Consider the following 19248-nt stretch of genomic DNA (forward strand, 5'->3'; position numbering starts at 1 on the left):
CTATTATGCTATTCCAACCGTGTTTAAATTAAGGTTAAAGCTTTAAGCATCCACATGGGATATGTCCCAAAATAAGATGTCCGTTTCTCTCCATGCTTACACAAGGAGCAGGCCCACAACAAAAAGCAATAACTGCTCCCTGGTTAAGTTGAAAGATTGGAATGAAAATTCGCTTTCAGTTTTTCTGTAGACATGCCAAGCCTATAACAGATTGTCAGCAGCTGTTATCATTTAGCCTCTGGCACCCACACTGGGGGGTGGGGAGACATTAAAACATTAATAGTTTATAAACTTTTTTTTTTCCTAGAGAACTTTATCTTCGCTTCTGCAAACATTTTAGTTAGCTTGTTACTTCTAATGTTCACAGGAATATCAGGAGATGGGGAGAAGACAAGTGCTCCTTCTCAGGTTTTTATTTTGGACTCCTCACAACATACTTTTCGATGGAATATTGCCACTTGGCCTCTTTGCACTGGATTCAAGAAAATGTCGTGCAAAGTGATTCAATTTGAAGTGTCTCTCATTCAACATAAATCAGGGCAGAAATCTTAATCTGATGTTTTAAAATGGGCTTTCGCAGGAGGGGGGGGGGGATCTGGGATTTCTCTGAAGTAATACACAAAAACTGAATTAATGTGACAAAATTTCCATCAGGCATTTAACCCCCCAAATGCTTAAAGACCCATGTATTAGGGAAGAAGGACAGAAAGGGCACCTTTAGAGGACCAGGGATTTGAAAATGCTTGGAGGGAGGAGGCCATAACTCTACTAGCACCAATAATGTCCAATGACCATCAGTAGAAAATAAGGTGGGGCTTATAAACCCTAGCTGCATATTTAATTGGACTTTATTTCTATGGAAAGGAGTAAGTAGAAAGAAGCAACTATAAATCATAAACTTAGGAATACACAGGTCCAGGAAGTTATCAAACACAACAAAAATGATCACCCAAATGTTCTTGATCAAGGTCATATCTATAGTTTTAATTATGAAATTTGGATTTTCTCCTGTAGTTGTACATAACTTGGGTTCCCATGTGCCTCAGAGTCTGGGAAGTAAGGTTACCATCTTGTTCTGGTTTGTCTGGGACTCTCTGTTTCAGCTTGAACCTCCCACACCCCTGGAACCTCCTCTGTCCCCAATAAACCAGAAGATTGTCACGCTAGCAAGGCTGACTGTTAATGTGATTAAGAAAAATGGTGCCAGGATCCTCCTTGACCTTCAGAAAGAACCCCTACAATTTATATCAGTATATAATAGGTTTTGCATTATATTTCAAAGATGGTTCTAAGTTTTGTTTTCTTGGCCCAGCCGGTGTGGTTCAGTAGTTGAATATCAACCTATGATCCAAGAGGTTATGGTTCGATTCCCAGTCAGGAGGCAGCCGATCAATTATTCTTATCATTGATGTTTCTATCTCTCTCTCCCACTCCCTTCCTCTCTGAAATTACACACACACACACACACACACACACACACACACACACACTTTTTTTTTTGAAGTTTGAAAATCACTGATGTTAGTACTTGAACCCTTTTGTCTAGAAGAGACAATTTGATAGAACTGAAGCCAGCTTCAAAGCTACATAACATGCTACTCATTTACTGAGTGCTGATTGTGGAGCCCTGAGCCTGTATGAACACAGGGATGTACTTGTTGCCATTTGGAATGTTAAATATTGCTGCAGTGCTGGGCTTTGCTGCCATGGAAAAATAGAAATGACTACTTAAAGCTGTCTTCTATAATTATTTGCATTCTCATCTAAAATAACTCAGAAAGATGGATGACACTTAGGAAAAATAAATGATCCTCTGATTTATGAAAAATAAATGATCTGTTGAGTTGTTTTTTTACTAAAGGGAATAGTGTATTCTTATATTTGAGTTCAACAACATCCTGGAAGTAGAACCATCTCCTTCATCAACTTATGATGCGTTAAATCTACTTTCATTCTCTCACATACAGAAAAAATAAAAATAAAAGAACATAAATAAAGCCTACCTTTGGTCCTCGAATAGCAATGCCAGGTTCTCCTTTAAATCCAGGCACTCCAGGTCCTCCTCTATCCCCCTGGACATTTCAAATAATGTTCAGAGTTTCAGACTTTAGGTTGCATGAGAAACCACAATGGCAGGGGGCAAAAAAAGTGGTTTGTAAAGGGCCTAATTTACCACTATCAGATCTTGAAAGAGAACATTCTTCTAATATACTGGAGGGGAATTTCATATCCTAAGTAAATAAAAGCTGTCAGTAAAAACTACTAAGCTGGTTTAGAGAAAGGCCACTGAAATAAGAGGTGGCTAACTTGACACAAATGTTTAGGCTGTGAATGTCTGGGGATGCTCTCAAATCTGAGTGGATTTCTTTTCTGTCACACTTCCTGATTATAAATCCTAGAAGATTCTTCTGAATAAATGCAGGAAATTCTTACCTGCTCTAAGGTCTTGAATTTGGGGGAGGTAATTCAAAGTGAAGTGACAAGTTCAAGACCAGGAACAGAAATCTGGTTTCTAATCTTATATTTGCTGCTGGCCTTCAGTTTGCTTAATTGTGATAAATCAGGGTTGAACTACATAACAGCTTGGGTTCTTCCAAAACTAAAATTCTAGCTGACTGGTATCATGAATCCCGCCCCCTCCTTCCCAATTGTCTAAGAAAAAAGAAAAAAATATATTCCCAAGAATGCATACCTTTGGTCCAGGTGGTCCAGGAATTGATGCTCCAGGAATCCCAATAGGGCCCATAACCCCTGGCTCACCCTAAAAGCAGAGAAAAATGCTTATTACATTTCAAGCAAAAGAAAACTATATACAGGAATTATATTAGGAAAAACATAGAAATGTGTTGAAAGCATTTTAAAAAAGCATGACCTGTCTATTTTACAGACCAATGTGAAATATTTTTACATCTTTGTTAAACCACGACTAAAGTTATTTATGATTAAGATTTCACTGCCTTTCTTAAATGTACTCAACTAATTCCTGAGTATTAGGAAAATTTTATCTCTTGTGCATCCTTTTATTAGCTAATAAAAATTATACACTTCATGGTGCTTCCCTTTTGTCATAGGCCAGGGAAGTCAGAGAAAAATATTTGTTCAATTATAACAATTATCTTCAGCATAAGTTTTGGGGTATACTTGGTCAATGAATAATGTTTCTTATAGTTTATAACTTTTTCCTTTGTTATTTTGTTATGTTGCCCATAGTATGTCAGTCTTCCATTGTAAGTTGTCACATATCCCATCTTAGAAGTAGACAGCTTATGATAAAAAATTATTTTCAAATAGAAAAATTAAAACATTTCTCAATAATATTTGGTATCTCAATATTGAGTCTCAATAAAGACTCAGTTTGAAATAGCAAGCAGTATCTTTGTCCCACCAAATGCCCCATCACCAGAGGAATTTGGCAAAATATAGAATCCAGGGTTTCAGTCCCAGAGATATTTTTAAAAAAATTTTCCCAACTCTAGTTGACATTCAATATTATATTAGTTTGAGATGTACAGCATAGTGGTTAGACATTTATAAATTTATAAACTGATTGCCCCAATAACTTTAGTACCCAACTGGCACCATACATAGTTATTACAATATTGTTGGCTGTATTCCCTATGCTGCTCTTTACATCCCCGTGGCTGTTTTGTAACTGCCAATTTGTACTTCTTTATCTCTTCACCATTTTCATCCAGCCCTCCAACCCATCTCCCATCTACCCACCATCAGTCAGTTCTCTATGAGTCCGTTTCTATTTTGCTTATTTATTTTGTTTTTATTTTTTTTATTGCTTAAAGTATTACAAAGGGTAGTTTTTAAATTTCACATATAAGTGAAATCATATGGTATTTGTCTTTACCTGTCTGACTTATTTCACTTAGCATGATACCCTCTACATTCATCCATGCTGTCACAAATGGTGAGATTTCATTCTTTGTAATGGCTGAGTAATATTCCATTGTATGTATATTCCACATCTTCTTTATCTGGTTGTCTACTGATGATCAGTCCCAGATATTTTAATTCAATAGATCTAGGGGCTGAATTTGAATTCAGTAGATCCAGAAATATGAATTTTTATGAGTCACCTCTGGTGATTCTGATGTAGGTATCATTACCTCCCCAAAACACACTATGCAAGACAATTATCATTAAAAGAGAGTGCACAATTCCTACAAGGTGTTTAAAATGACCCATTTGGCATTATTAGAAGATAATATTAGGATTACACTATATATTTTTATCTCATCTTTTAAATTTTCAATTATTTAGATAAACCTATGACATTAATATGATAGTTTATGAATTAAAATTATAATTAAAAATAAACAAAACTATATTGGAGTATGGGCAATATTTTTTTTACTATAGAGATGCATAATCAAACAGTTTAGAAACTGCTGATATAGAACAGGTGCAGCAAACTGCAACCTGTGGGCCAAATCCCACCTGCCATCTGGCTTTGTACAGCCAGGGGCTAAAAATGGCTTTCACATTTTTAAATGATTGTTTAAAAATAGTGTATATAATATATTCAATTTTTCTCCTTGGCCTGCAAAGCCTATAATATTTACTACCTATACATCTCCCAAAAAATTTGCCTCCTCCTGCCCTGGCCAGTGTAGTTGGAGCATTGTCCCATACAGTAACTGTGAGTTCAATTCCTGGTCAGAGGACATACCTAGGTCGTGAGTTCGATCCCCAGTGGGGCACATATAGGAGGCAATCAATGAATGTTTTCTCTCACATCTATGATTCTCCCTCTCTCCCCCTATCTTCCCTATTCTCCCTCTCCCTCTCCCCACCCCGCATTCTCCCTCCCTTCCCCTACCTTTCTCTCTAAAATCAGTAAGCATATCCTCCATGAGGATTTAATAAAAGAAAAAAAAGTTTGCTTCCTCCTGCCTTAAAAAATGAACTATTCTCAGATCATGAACTGACCATTTGATCTCCTGCCTCCTTTGGGAGAGTCACTGGTAATGACTCCTGCCCTGAGCCACAGCTGAGGCCTTCTGCTCAGTCCCTAAAATGTTGGACAGCTGAGCACACTGGCCTACTGGGGCCCAGATTATGCCAATGCATGTATGTGCCCACCCTTAATTCCAAAGCTACAAGGCAATGGCACATGACACACCAGGATTCTGGCAAAAGATAACCACCCAGTTCAGTCCTATGGCAAAGAAATAAAACATTAACCTGTTAAATTTTTCACTAAGACCAGGACAAAATTATGCTTCCAGATTTAATCTACTCAACTTTTTTTAAAAGAGGCCAATTACTATACTTTTAAATACATAATTATATACCTAGAAGGTATACATTTTTAAAGACCCTATATTAAGATTTGATTGTGCTTTCAAATATAGCAGTTCTTCATCAAAAAGGAGCTTTATTTAAAAATACAGAAAAATATTCACTTTGAATAAGAGTAACAGACATAAAGAGTAGTCACTGTTATTAATAGTAATATAACACATTTCTTATAAAGTGGGATTTCTCATCATGTGCTGCCTGAACTACCTGCAGTAGAAGGCACTTATTTAAGAAAATCATATTGCTGGTGCCCCTTCACCTACTTAGATCTCTGGGCATGGTGCCAAGAAATATGGATTTGTAACAAGCTCTTTGGGGGATACTGAGAGACACTAGTCTATTGCTGTGCAAAGCTTTTTAGGTTGATGTAGTCCCATTTGTCTTTTTTTTCTTTTGTTTCTCTTGCCCTGGGAGATGTATCGGTGAATATTCTGCTACGTAAGATGTCTGTGATTTTACTGCCTATATTTTCTTCTAGGATTTTTACGTTTTCATGACGTACATTTAAGTATTTTATGCATATTGAGCTTATTCTTGTGTATGGTGTAAATTGGTGGTCTAGTTTCATTTTTTAGCACGTACCTGTCCAGTTTTCCCAACACCATTTATTAAAGAAACTATCTTTACTCCATTGTATGCTCTTGCCTTCTTTGTCAAATAGTAATTGACCATAATGGCATTGGTTGACTTGGGGGGTCTCTGTTCTGTTCCATTGATCTATATGCTTGTTCTTGTGCCAATACAAGGCTGTTTTGATTACAGTGGCTTTGTAGTATAGTTTGATATAAAGAAACCATCCTCAAAATATAAAGGGATCCCATTTTATGGGAGAACATATTTGCCAATAATAAGGGGTTAATTTCCAAAATATACAAAGAACTCATACAACTCAGCAGGAGGAAGACAACCCAATTAAAAAATGGTCAAAGCACCTGAATAACCATTTCTCCAAAAAGGACATACAGATGGCAAACAAACATATGAAAAAATGTTCAACATCACTAATCATCAGAGAGATACAAATTAAAACGACAATGAAGTGTCACCTCACACTTGTCAGAATGGCTACCATCAACAAATTAACAAATGACAAGTGCTGGTGAGGATGTGGAGGAAAGGGAACCCTAGTACACTGCTGGTGGGAATGCAGACTGGTGCAGCCACTATGGAAAATAGTATGGAGGTTCCTTAAAAAATTAAAAATGGAATTGCCATTTGACCCAGTGACCCCACTTCTAGGAATATATCCTTTAAAAAATGGAAAAACCAATCAGAAAGAATATGCGCACCCCTATGTTCATACATTGTAGCATTACTTACAATAGCCAAGATCTGGAAACAGCCAAGTCCCCATCAGTATATGAGTGGATAAAAAAGCTGTGATACATTTGCCCAATGGAACAATAGGCAGCTGTGAAAATGAAGGCTCTCTTACCCTTTGAGACAGCATGGATGGACCTGGACAATATCATGCTAAGTGAAATAAGCCAGTCAGAGAAAGACAAAAATCACATGATCTCACTAATATGTGGATTCTAAGGAATAAAATAAATTGACAAACGAGAGGACCACAGACATGGAAGCATAAAACCGACTGATGATCTCACAGGGAAGGCAGGAAGGAGGGCAGGAAGAGATTAACCAAAGAATTTATAAGCGTATATGCATAGCTCATTGACACAAACAATAGACAGGTGAAGGCCTGTGTGGGGATGGGAAATGGGTGGAAGGGGGCAAAGGGAAGAATGTGGGAGGCATCTGTAATATTCTCAATAATAACATTTTTTAAAAAAAGAATCACTGGTCTACGAGGGATGCTTTGTTTTATATCTGCTCTCACCGTGCGAGTACCATTTTTTTTTTTAGTTGTTCTTTAATAGTCTGGTCCTTATCTCTTTTTACAATTAGCATCTTCCTAGAGGCCTGAACTCTTTTAGGTTTGCCATTTCTGTTTCCCAACACATCCAAATGATCTCAATATTCTCTCTTGCTAAGTCAGAACACATACCTAATTGCTTGCCTCACAATTTCCTTTACTTCTCTCTCAGCTTCCTGTCCTGGATAGTTTATCAGAAATAAATATCTCTCCTTATTTCACATTTCACAGTATTGATTTTGCTCTCTCTAAATAACTGCATTATTGAACTCTCACTATGTGCCAGGAACTGTGCTGAGCATTTTATTAACAGTTTTAATCTTCCCAACAACCCTGTGAAATAGATACTATTATTACTTTTTTTCTGTGGTTGAAACAATTGGCCTGGAAGGTTCTGGGGAGGGGCAGGATAAGAATCCTACTCTCCTGCCTTCTGTAGCCCCGCTCGTCATCCCCTCTGCACTGCCTCTCAGTCTAGGACCTTGTAAGTTGTTCAGCAAAGCAAGATGCCAGAGAATTGGTATCTCCTAACTTTATCACAACTTCTGAATATTTGATTGTTAATAGAGAGGACTGCAGGTTCTCTCGCATAAATATTCCAATGAAGAGTACATATTTTATGCAATCTCTTTATTCCATTCTATTGCGGTCTGGAATAGTATATTTCCTAAAGCCTTTTTCATTTAGGAGTTCTTGGTTTGTATTTGTTGAGGAGGAAGTTGGAAACCAAATTTGCAGTAGAAATCTAATATTCTATTAAAACCAGACACAATTACAAGCTCCCCAAAGCAAAAGTCAGAGTATAAAAACCTTACCTTTGGCCCTTCGGGTCCCGGAAATCCTCTCTGTCCGTGATTTCCTTTGCTCCCTTTCTTTCCTTCATCACCCTGACAGAGTAATTAGAAGAATATAGTTGTATTAACAAACCCTCCTCAATCATATAGCAACCATATCAGGGCCACATTCTTTTTAAAAATATATATATTTTATTGATTTTTTTTTTTTTTTTTTTTTTTTTTTTTTTTTTTTTTTTTTTTTTTTTTTTACAGAGAGGAAGGGAGAGGGATAGAGAGTTAGAAACATTGATGAGAGAGAAACATCGATCAGCTGCCTCCTGTATACCCCCTACTGGGGATGTGCCTGCAACCAAGGTACATGCCCTGGACCGGAATCGAACCTGGGACCCTTCAGTCCCCAGGCCAACGATGGTCTATCCAGTGAGCCAAACCGGCCAGAGCCACACTCTTAACTAATGCCAATTTTAAAGTGATGTGCCCCAAGCCCAGCTCAGTCACACAGGTTTTGTTGATGTTCTTGAGCATATTAGGTACTTCAGAATTGTTCAGTCTTCACCATTTATCCAATATGATATAATAAGAAAAATCTAAGTTCAGTGTCCTTCTTTGGGGACCTTTGTTTGAATTCACAGTTCTTTTGCACCCTTGGCCTATTAACAGGTGGTTCTTCAGCTTCCATGCTATTTCAGCTTTAAAACATAAAATGAGATATTTTTCAAATTCAGCCCCATTTATTCCTCCACTAGAGGCCCGGTGCACAAAAATTTGTGCACTCGGGGGGGAGGAGGGGGTTCCTCAGCCCCTAGAGCCCCGCCTGTGCCCTCTCGCAGTCTGAGACCCCTCAGGGAATGACCACCTGCTGGTTTAGGCCTGCTCCCTGGGGGATTGGGCCTAAGATAGCAATCAGACATCCCTCTGGCAGCCCGGCAACCCTCAGGGGATGTATACTTGCCAGCAGGGAGCAGGCCTAAACTGCAGTCGGACATCCTTAGCGCTGCTGAGGAGGCAGGAGAGGCTCCCACCACCACTGCTGTACTGGCAGCCATCAGCCTGGCTTGTGGCTGAACAGAGCTCCTCCCATGTGAGAGCGCCCTGATCACCAGAGGTCAGCTCCTGCATTGAGCGTCTGCCCCCTGGTGGTCAGTGTGTGTCATAGTGACCAGCCATTCCCAGTCCTTCTGCTGTTAGGGTCAGTTTGCATATTACCCTGTTACTATATAGGATAGAGGCCTGGTGCACGGGTGGGGGCCGGCTGGTTTGCCCTGAAGGGTGTCAGCGGATCTGGGTGAGGGTCCCGCTTGGGTGCCTGGCCAGCCTGGATGAGGGAATGATGGCTGTTTGCAGCTGGTCACACCCCCTTCAGGGTGGGGGTCCCCACTGGGGTGCCTGGCCAGTCTGAGTGAGGGGCTGAGGGCCGTTTTCAGGCTGGCGGGTGACTGAAGCTCCCAACCTCTCCTTTTTTTCTTTTTTTCTTTTTTTTATTCTGGGATTTATTTACCTTCTATTGCTGTCACTGGAACTGAGAGCTGGCTTTGGCTCTAAGGCTCGGCTCCAGCTCTGAGTCCTCAGCTGCTGAAAGAAGGTATCTGGGTTTGTTTGGCTTCTATAATTGAAACAGTGTTACAGCTTCAGCTCCGAGGCCGGCTGGCTGAAAGCAGGTTTCTGGAGTTTGTTTAGCTTCTCTATTTGCAACATTGTTTCTTAGAGTGCAGCTCAGAGGCCGGCAGCGGCAGGTGGGGAACCTTGGCATCCTCCATCCCTGGAGCAAGCAAGCCTCCTGTTCGCTTCAGATGCCTGGCTGCTGGCCGCCATCTTGGTTGGCAGTTAATTTGCATATCACCCTGATTAGCCCATGGGAAGGGTAGCGAAGTCACGGTTAATTACCATGTTTGTCTATTATTAGAAAGGATAGGGAGTATAGTTCTTTCTCCCAAAGGAGACTGATAACTCTGTTGGTAGAAAGATATGTGGGCATGAACCTGGGGCAGAGCTAAAAACTTGCTACTACTGTTCTCCAGCCTGGTTGCCCACTGTCACTCCCCCAGAAAAACTGTTTCATCTTCATTCAGAAACCTCCCAGCATTTCTTCTCCTATAGCCTTCCATAAGCCACAGATCACCTCAATGCCACAAATCCAGTGGCCTCTCTTTCCAATGCACATTGTCCTTGCTTGGGGGGTGGCATGTGCCACCCTTTGAAACCCTTTCTCCTTGGTTTCCCTAACATGGTAACTCTTCTGCTTATCTTTGTCCTGCTCTGAATATTCTTTCTCCAGCTACTGTATACCATGAAATTCAAACCTCAGCTCTGTTTCTCACAGATATCATTCATTCTTACAGCTTCAGTTATTAATTCATAGGTCTATGTTCCAAAAGTGCATTCTAGGATACATTAGTTCTCTTGAACGTTAGTAAGAATTTCTATAAGTATTTTTGAATGATGTTAATTAAAAAGATATTCTCTGTCCGCATCCCCTTCCCCCTCTCCCCCAAAGATCTTATAATCTGGAAAGTCAATAAATAAAATTGTTTGAAATCTACAAATATATTTAAATTTCAAATTCTCACATTTAAGGGTAAGGACTCAATTTTAGCCAGTATTTTTCAAGACATAAACTTCTTAAGCAATCAATTACTATTTTAATACAATTATAGAGTACTAATAAGTGTACAGATTTTACTTTTACTTCCCTCATATTGAATTCTTCAAAAGCTTTATATGGGCATTGGTGACTCTACATAAAAACTGCAGGGACATCTGGCACCTTAGAGCTGTGTGTTATGCCACTAATGGTCCTACTGATGAATTTAGATATTCTTGTCATGACATATAAAGATGGCATTCACTAGCATTTCTACAATGTGTAAAATAAATTTATTCCGTGTTGTGAAAGTAAAATTGCCACTTAATAAGGTGATATTTCTTATTACTGTGTGAAACTCCATAAATAAAGAAAATTTATGGGCTTTCAGGTCTCAAGGGTGTATCTCAAGCCTACTTTTCCCTTCCTATGTGTTTTTAAATTCAGTCTGGCTATTTATTAAGAAAAACCTGTGTTGAACTCTTTATATAAGCTGGGTCTTATAATAGATGTTAGGAAATAAAAATGAATAATACATACTTGCTTTCTTCCAGAGCCCACAGGCTAGTATCCATAACTTTAAGCCAGAAGTAAACACATTTGACAGAGCAAGAATAACAATCAGGTTTTTCCTAAGTTGGCTCCTTAGTATCAGGACCAGAACACAGGCAGTCTGCTTCCCCAGCACTGTCAACTCCATACCTTGGAGCCAGGTTGTCCTTTTCCAGGTGCTCCCTCTGGGCCTCTTGTTCCTGGAAGCCCCGCTTCTCCCTGGAGGAAATGACACTGATGTCTTAGCTGACCCTTTGTAGACAGTATATATCAGCCCACCTTGTCTCTTCTCATGGCCAGTGGGTTCTCTGCTGAGACCCTCCAAAGCAGGCCCGACCTTAACTCTACTCTCAAAATTAATTTGGAAATTTACCAACTTGAATAAATGAATATCAAACTCTAGTTTAGCTCAAAGCAGTTGGAAATATCATGAAAAAGGCCAATTTATTTGCTGATTTCTTTTGCCTCATCATTCACATTTGGTGGTTTGTGTTTTTTTTTAAGAAAACAAGAAAGATCTTAAGCCTTCCATCTGCTGATTTTCACTACTTATATTGAAAAATGAGTATTTCACATGTCTACTCAAAGTGCTTTAGGAAATCTTTACAATGGCCTTACTTCCTGAATACATTTGCAGATGCTTCTTTTAGAAGGGGAAAAAAAGGTGTTTTTCTCTAAGTTTAAATGAAAGTGCTTTCTAGGAATCCCAGAAAGACTAGGTCATTGGAGAATGCCATGTCCAAAACACTGAGAGAAGGCAGAAGGTGTGAAACACTACTTTCCTTTTGGCTTCGTGCTCTCTTTCTCTCTGGAGTCAGTGAACAAGGAAATTTAGACTTGTGGCTTGTTGTTTTTTAAGACTAAGTTTGTCCTGGATGGTTTAATTTGAGGTCCTGCAGGACCAAGGTATAGTGTGGTTCAGTAGTTTTTACCCTGGGGAATATGGAAACGTAGTTACCTTCTTCCCAGCAGCTCCATCTTCCCCTGGCACTCCTGGCAGTCCTGGGAGCCCTACTGAGCCTGGCTCCCCCTGGTGGATAAGCAAAGATTTTATTTCCCAGGAGTTCATGTTTATCATGCACCCCCATTTTGCAGTACCTGCAATTAGATATATCTTATAGTGTCTGAGAAAAGCCTCTAAGCTGAGAAATCTAAATAGTAATTACTAATAATCAAACTATTTGACCTTGGGCAAATTACTTAACCTCTCTAGGTCTCAGTTTTGGATTATGTTGTTTGTTATTGGTTGAATTGACCCCAAAAAAGATACATTGAAGTCATAACCCGTGGTACTTGTGAATGTGACCTTTTTCAGAAATAGGGTCTTTCCAGATGCAATCAAGTTAAGATGAGGTCATTAGCGTGGGCCCTAATCCAGTATGACTGGTGTACTTCTAAAAAGAGGAAAACACCATGTGGAGATAAGACACATAGGGAGAATACCATGTGGCAACGGCGGCAAAGATTAGAGTGATGTAGCTACAAGCCAAGGGATGCCAAGGGTTGGCCACCGCAAGCTAAGAAGCAAAGAAGGATTCTTCCCTACAGGTTTTGGAGGAGGGATGGCCCTGCACACACTTTGATTTTTTTTTTCTAGTCCCCAGAACTATGAGACAATAAATCCTATTGTTTTAAGCCACACAGTTTGTGGTACTATGTTACAGCAATCCTGAGAAACGAAAATAAAAGTAACATAAAAAAATTGGGGACTTAACATCACTTCCAGCTCTAATGCTCAACAATTCTACTTGCTTTCAAGTTAATTTATGATTAAGAATAAGTTTTTTAATATATTCAGAGAAAACACATGCCATTTCAAACAGTATAAAAGTGTCCTTACTACATTTATTACAAGCAAAATATATTAAAAATAATTGAGGGGCATTTCAACTAAACCAAACTAAAAAAGCTACTGAAAAAAAAGTACAGTGAAATTATTCTATGATTGGGAATCCATGTATGTAGACAGCCAACTGTATGCATTCTTCTATATTATTTTATGTAAGGCACTTAAATCTCCAAAAATTTGATGTCTATGGAGGTCTTGGAACCAATACCCCCAACAGATACCAAGGGACAACTTGCTTTAGGGGAGGTCAAAGTTGTTTGAGGGAGTCCACATCCTTATGTTTCACATTGTTCAAGGGTCACCTTAAATTCAAAAAACATGCAAGTTGAGATAAGAGTTACGTAAAAGCAAGGGAAACAAGTAGCATGTTGACATATAAAATTACTGGGTAACAGAAGTGGGCTGAACATACTTTAGATTTAGGGAATGGATTGCTTAGGAAATCATAAAACAAAGTAGCCTTTACTGAAATCCTAACTACTAGGTGCTTTGTTTTATAATATGGCAGGAGATAATGTTCTAAAGAATCACTCTGTGCCAAAATAGAGCCTGTGTTGCTAATAAATGAATAAGTTAATAAATAAAACAAGCAGCAGTCATTACAATAAACCTATTTTGGTTTTTCTTTAACAATAAAAGTTATACTGAGCATCAGACCCTTTTCTGAATAAACACTACACTGGTAAAGAAAGGAACAGTTACATGACACATGCATGATCTATATTTCATTTGGATATAAATGAAACTTTACATAATAACACATAAGTCATCTAAATGCTTCTGAGCAGCATGGTCAACTCACCTTTGGACCTTGTACTCCAATCCCCATTGGTCCTCTAGGGCCTGGAGGTCCTACCAGGCCTATTTCTCCCTAATAAGGAAAGAATATTTGAAGAGTGTTTGACTAAGGCAGCAAAATAAAAACAACATACTCCTTCTTTGGTCTCCTAAGAGTTGTCTTATATCAACAAAATAAGAGAACACTGAGCTTCATGTGCTTAATTCATATATATACTTTACCCCATCACATTTGGACTGTGGAAAGATCTGGCTTAAAGTATAGGCTATGTAACATACTCAAAATTGATTGTAAGGACCCCCCCCCCCCATAAAGAGTCCCTGGAAATGATAGTTATATTCTAGAACAACTAAAATTGACACCTGAAAAGTCAAGATGACTGATGATCAAAAGCAGTATCATAACCAGAGAGAACAACCTGAGCTTCCGATGATGTGCCGCGAATCAGGCATCTCAAGGACAGTAACAGCAGTCTATTGAGCTGCTTCTCACATGGGCATCGCTAAGGAGTGGGCTTGAAGGTGAGACCTCTCAGAGAAGTATTTTATTTATTTAACAATGATTAATGATTTTTTTGAAGCAACATTAAGGACAGCTAATTAGAAATAGGTATCATACCTTTCCCCAAGGGATAAATAATAATTCTAATTTAGGAGATAATTTGATTCCTGTTTATAGAAAATGTTTATTTGTTGGGTCATTTCTGACTCCATATCTTTAACTAACTGTTTTAGCAGTTGGCCCTACTGTGGAAGTGCTGGTGAGAATAAAAATGAGTCAGTCCAAAGAGGCATGTAACCACAGGTAGTTCCTACTGATATTACTGCTTGAGATGCTAGAAGAGGGTCTCATAAGTAAAAGTAACAAAGAAAACAATAAATGAAGATTGTTTAAATAAAGCTTCTAAGAGCATAAGGAATAGATATTACATTTTCTACACCATTAGGATTAGCAGGAAGATTTTACATTCAGCAGAGACCTCTGATTTTTAAGTGCATTTCATCTGCTGCCTTCCAAATGCCTGCCACTACCCAAGAAACAGCCAGCATATTTATAGACATATGAAACTCCTTTTTCATCGAGAGAGTTACCTTGGAACCAGGTGAGCCCTGTCCTGGGGGTCCTTGAGGACCAGGGGGACCAATAGGGCCTTGGATTCCCTTTAAAATAAAAATAAAAAATGTAATAGTATTAGTGAAATTAAGAAGAAATGTGGGTAAGAGTTTCCAATCCTCTAAAGTGAGTTTAGTTCATGTCCCATAATGCATTACTAATAGTCAATATTAGTTGAATGGGATAGCAGAGGCTGCTAGGTGAATCATGAAATGCATTCTCCCTTCTCCCATGGTAAGAGAAATTTCAGCTGGCCCACATGGCTGCCTGGAATAAAGACCGTATTTCCCAGTTCCTGTGGTAGCCAGGTGTTGCCATATGACTGGGTTCTGGCCAATGGAACGGGAATGGAAGGGATATGTGTAATTTCCGGTCCATGCTAAAGGTAGATGCATGCCTCCTCCTCTCCTACACCCGTTTTCCAGTGGATGAAGTGAAGACATGGTGTTTTCCCATGGCGGAAGAAAGCGCACCCTCAGGATGGCGGGCGGACAATAATGAAGAAGCCTGAAGCCCTGATGAGCAGAGCCACCACGCCAACTTGGAGTTCTAAAGAAGAGCAATAACTCTTCATCTTGTTAACCCATTTCACACCTCAGTCACATGCTAGCAAATGAGCTGTACCAATTGGTATATATCAAGATGTTAAAATGAAGTTTTGACCTAGGTTGTAATAAGCGATAGGCAGCAGACACTTAACTGATACATGTTCAAACATCTGACTCTCACTCATGTTGTAGGTATAAAAGGGGGAAGGGGACAGCTTTTATAAAGTTCCTTGGAGAAAGGAATCATGAAATTTTTTCTTTGGAGAAGATGAAAGGGGTTTAAGTTGCTTTGTTCAGTACCCCATTCGAGAAAGGGGGTAACCACTTGAAGATCTTGATATTTTTTTAAACAAAAAAAAGTGACTGAATTTTATTTTTAAGAGCCCTCTTTTGATTGAATATATTGGTTAATAAAGTTCTATAAGTTACAGTTCTATAATACATCATCTGTATATTCTATTATGTGTTCACCACCCAAAGTCAAGTCTCCTTACATCACCATTTATCCCCCCTTTACTCTCTTCTACCTTCCCCCTCCCCCTTTTTTCAGCCCCCCTTTCTCTCTGGTAATCACCATACTACTGTCTGTATCTATGAGTTTGTTGTTTTGTTTTGCTTAGTCCCTTCACCTATTTTACACACAAGGGCCAGCATCTGACTCATGTCTAAGAAAGCTAAAGTGGGCTTCGATAGTCCAGAAAGAGCTGGTGTGGGATCAGCCTGAGCATCAGGCCTTGTGCAAAGGCCATGTGAGTTTTTTCTGTGGACCAGAGTAGACCTGGAGCTGTTTTGAGTACTGACCAAAAGGGTCTGAAAGAGTAATGGAACGCCAACTGAAAGAGTCGGTATAGAGTAAACCTCCAGAAAAGCAGAGGCTGATGGGAGAAATCGCTGGAGGAAGAGTCCTTTACCCATGTCCTAGGAGGAGCAAAAGCAGGGGCCAGTGCCAGATCCCCACAGCAAAAGGTGTCAAAATCAAAATCTGCCAAGACCAGAGGACCCAAAGCTATCTGACAATGGAGCAGTCAAGAAAGAATTTCTGTACTGAACCTCTCCTCCAGGCTTGACTCAGCCGGGAGGGAGAAGCAGAGATCTTCCCATGGACCACAGGGTCTCCATGCAGCTCAGACCAGATGAGGAAAGATTGAAAGGAAGATTTATATATCGACTAGATAATTTTTATTGTACAATTAAAACTGATTTGTAACTTAGAGTGACCCTAAAACTTTCTATTAACTTAAAAGTGATAAGAAAAGTCTATAGCCTGGTGATAATTTATTTCTGTGGTACAACAAAGAAAAATCTTCCCCTAATGAAAAAAAGTTTAAAGGGATGATGAGAGAAAAAACTAAGATTTTGTTTTGCTTGCACCCCACAAACCATGACAGTGCATATAATGGTTACAGAAATATGATTATTTTATTGAAAATGTTATGTCCTTCCTCTAACTATATTATACAACTGCTTGCTCATTTTAAAAAGTACAATTAGCCCTGACCGGTTTGGCTCAGTGGATAGAGCGTTGGCCTGGGGACTGAAGGGTCCCAGGTTTGATTCCAGTCAGGGGCATGTACCTTGGTTGCGGGCACATCCCCAGTAGGGGGTGTGCAGGAGGCAGCTGTTCAATGTTTGTCTCTCATCGATGTTTCTAACTCTCTATCTCTCACCCTTCCTCTCTGTAAAAAAATCAATAAAAAATATATTAAGAAAAAAAGTAAAATTAGTATTCCCTTTCTCTGGTTGATGAAGATGAAGCAATCTAAACAATTTAAGAAGCCAAGTTTTAAGATATTGAGCCTTTATAAGAAGGAATTCTTCTTAACTTTTTCAGTAGTCCACAAGTAGCATGCAATGGGATAAAGAACCAAAAAATTTCCAAGGGATGTGCCTATATGTGCATACACATGTATATATGGTTATTTAGATTCTACTCTGTTTTATAAAAAAATTTGATATTGTCAAGTCTGCAAATATTGAATGAAAATCTGCAGGCCACTTGAGGGATATTATATGCTAGTTGCTGGTAATGGAAACAGAAGTTCCCTCATAAACAGATGAATGGGAAAATTCATTTCTATATGAAAAATAGAAAGATCTCATAATTACAGGAATTCAATGGGTAAACATGTTAAATTAAGGATAAGAAAAATGAATAATGGCATGAATTAAGGTTAAAGTTAAGTAGAGCTTAGATCAAAGGATAAACAAATTTGTTTCTTGCTCAGAGTAATTTACAAAGAGCACATTCTATTCCATCTCCTACCCAGTAGGGCTTAGCTCCATGTGGACCTTTCTACCTTAAAAATTGTTTTCTATTGGAAAAGAACAGAAGGGGATGAGAAAACCAAAGAGGTCGAGGAGGTCTGAGGGCTTTTTTAAGATAAAGGAAAACAACCTCCAGGAAGAACCAATATTAAAGGCAACAGGAAGTTGCAGGTGGGAGGTCCAGAACTCCCAGGCCATCTGGAAAGACTTGGCTTTCTTTGAACCTCATTTTTCAGCCTGATGGTGGTGACTCAGCACCAGGAGCACCACGAGACCCAGGATGTGGCAGCACTGTCCAGCCACTTCTGAGATTAGAAGGTAAACAAATAAACTGCAAAGCCTGAGAATGCCTGGTCACACAGTCAACTCCTATGTAGTCAAAATGTACAGCTCTTAAGTATTTTCTAAGCACTTATTTATAGATTTATCTTGGCTTCTCTTGCACCTTAACCCTCCTAATGTACTACACTAGGACCTCTACCAAGAAAAAGGAAATGGAAAAAGGAGTAAGTCCAACTTTGCTGTTGCTTGGATTAGCAACAATAACATATACTCAATAATTAGAAGACAGTCAAAAATAACTCATAATTAATGTCAACAAGAAGCTTTGGAATCATCTCATTTTAAAAATCCTTTTCTTCTCCCACTATCTATACTAATAAAAGAGAAAAATGGTAATTGGCGTACGACGATACCCTTTTCATTGGCTAATCAGGGCTATATGCAAATTAACTGCCAACTAAGATTGGCAGTTAACTGCCAACAAGATGGCGGTTAATTTGCATATGTAGGCACAATGCAGGGAGGCGAAAGGGAAAGCAGGAAGAAGCCCCCTGCCACTGACAGTGATCGGAAACCCAGGGGGGAGCTAAGAGCTGGGGGGCAGGGCAAAGGTGGCCCCGGGGCCGCCTTTGCCCTGCCCCCCAGCCATGATCGGAGAATCAGGTGCCTTTTCCGCCCTGGCCAGTGATAGCAGGAAGTAGGGGTGGAGCCAGCGATGGGAGCTGGGCACGGTCGAAGCTGGCAGTCCCAGGAGCTAGGCGTCCCTTGCCTGGGCCTACAGTGAAGGCCACGATCGCGGGGCCACTGCAGCTGTGGGTCCCCGCTGCCCGGGCTGGACGCCTAGGCCAGAGGCGTCAGGCCTGGGCAAGGGGCCGATCCTGCGATTGGAGGCTGATGGGGGTCAACGCCTGAGGGCTTCCCAGTATGTGAGAGGGGGCAGGCTGGGCTGAGGGACACTCCCCCTCCCCCACACCCAGTGCACGAATTTCGTGCACCGGGCCCCTAGTCTTAGATAAAAGAAGCACTATTCATTCTCTAGGTAGTAGAATAATTCAAACCTTAACTCTAAATTTTAACCAAACTGATTTGCCATTTTTTAAGCAGAAGGGTGTTCAGCATAAATTTGGATATATTGGTTACTTAATTCAATGAGATAATGTAGGTAAAAGCATATGGTCAACAACAACTCTAGATAGGACTGTTATATTATCTTCATATTATTCAGATCTAACAAGATTATCCAGCTTTCCCAGTAGTTCTGGTCAGAAGGTTT

At 39.6% G+C, this 19248-nt stretch overlaps 1 protein-coding gene across 2 annotated transcripts in view; it reads right to left on the reverse strand.

Annotated features, from left to right (window-relative positions):
• Window positions 1-19248, reverse strand: part of COL28A1 (collagen type XXVIII alpha 1 chain) — a 151735-nt gene that overhangs the window by 68545 nt on the left and 63942 nt on the right. For both annotated transcript variants that reach the window (XM_059712395.1, XM_059712393.1), the window contains exons 17-23: window positions 14859-14927; window positions 13771-13839; window positions 12078-12149; window positions 11270-11338; window positions 8005-8076; window positions 2693-2761; window positions 2004-2072 (exon numbers count right to left, since the gene is read on the reverse strand). In XM_059712395.1, the coding sequence (XP_059568378.1) occupies window positions 2004-2072; window positions 2693-2761; window positions 8005-8076; window positions 11270-11338; window positions 12078-12149; window positions 13771-13839; window positions 14859-14927 (489 nt within the window). The remainder of the gene's footprint in view (window positions 1-2003; window positions 2073-2692; window positions 2762-8004; window positions 8077-11269; window positions 11339-12077; window positions 12150-13770; window positions 13840-14858; window positions 14928-19248) is intronic.

This window comes from Myotis daubentonii, chromosome 10 (assembly GCF_963259705.1).
Source record: "Myotis daubentonii chromosome 10, mMyoDau2.1, whole genome shotgun sequence".
Classification (NCBI taxonomy): domain Eukaryota; kingdom Metazoa; phylum Chordata; class Mammalia; order Chiroptera; family Vespertilionidae; genus Myotis; species Myotis daubentonii.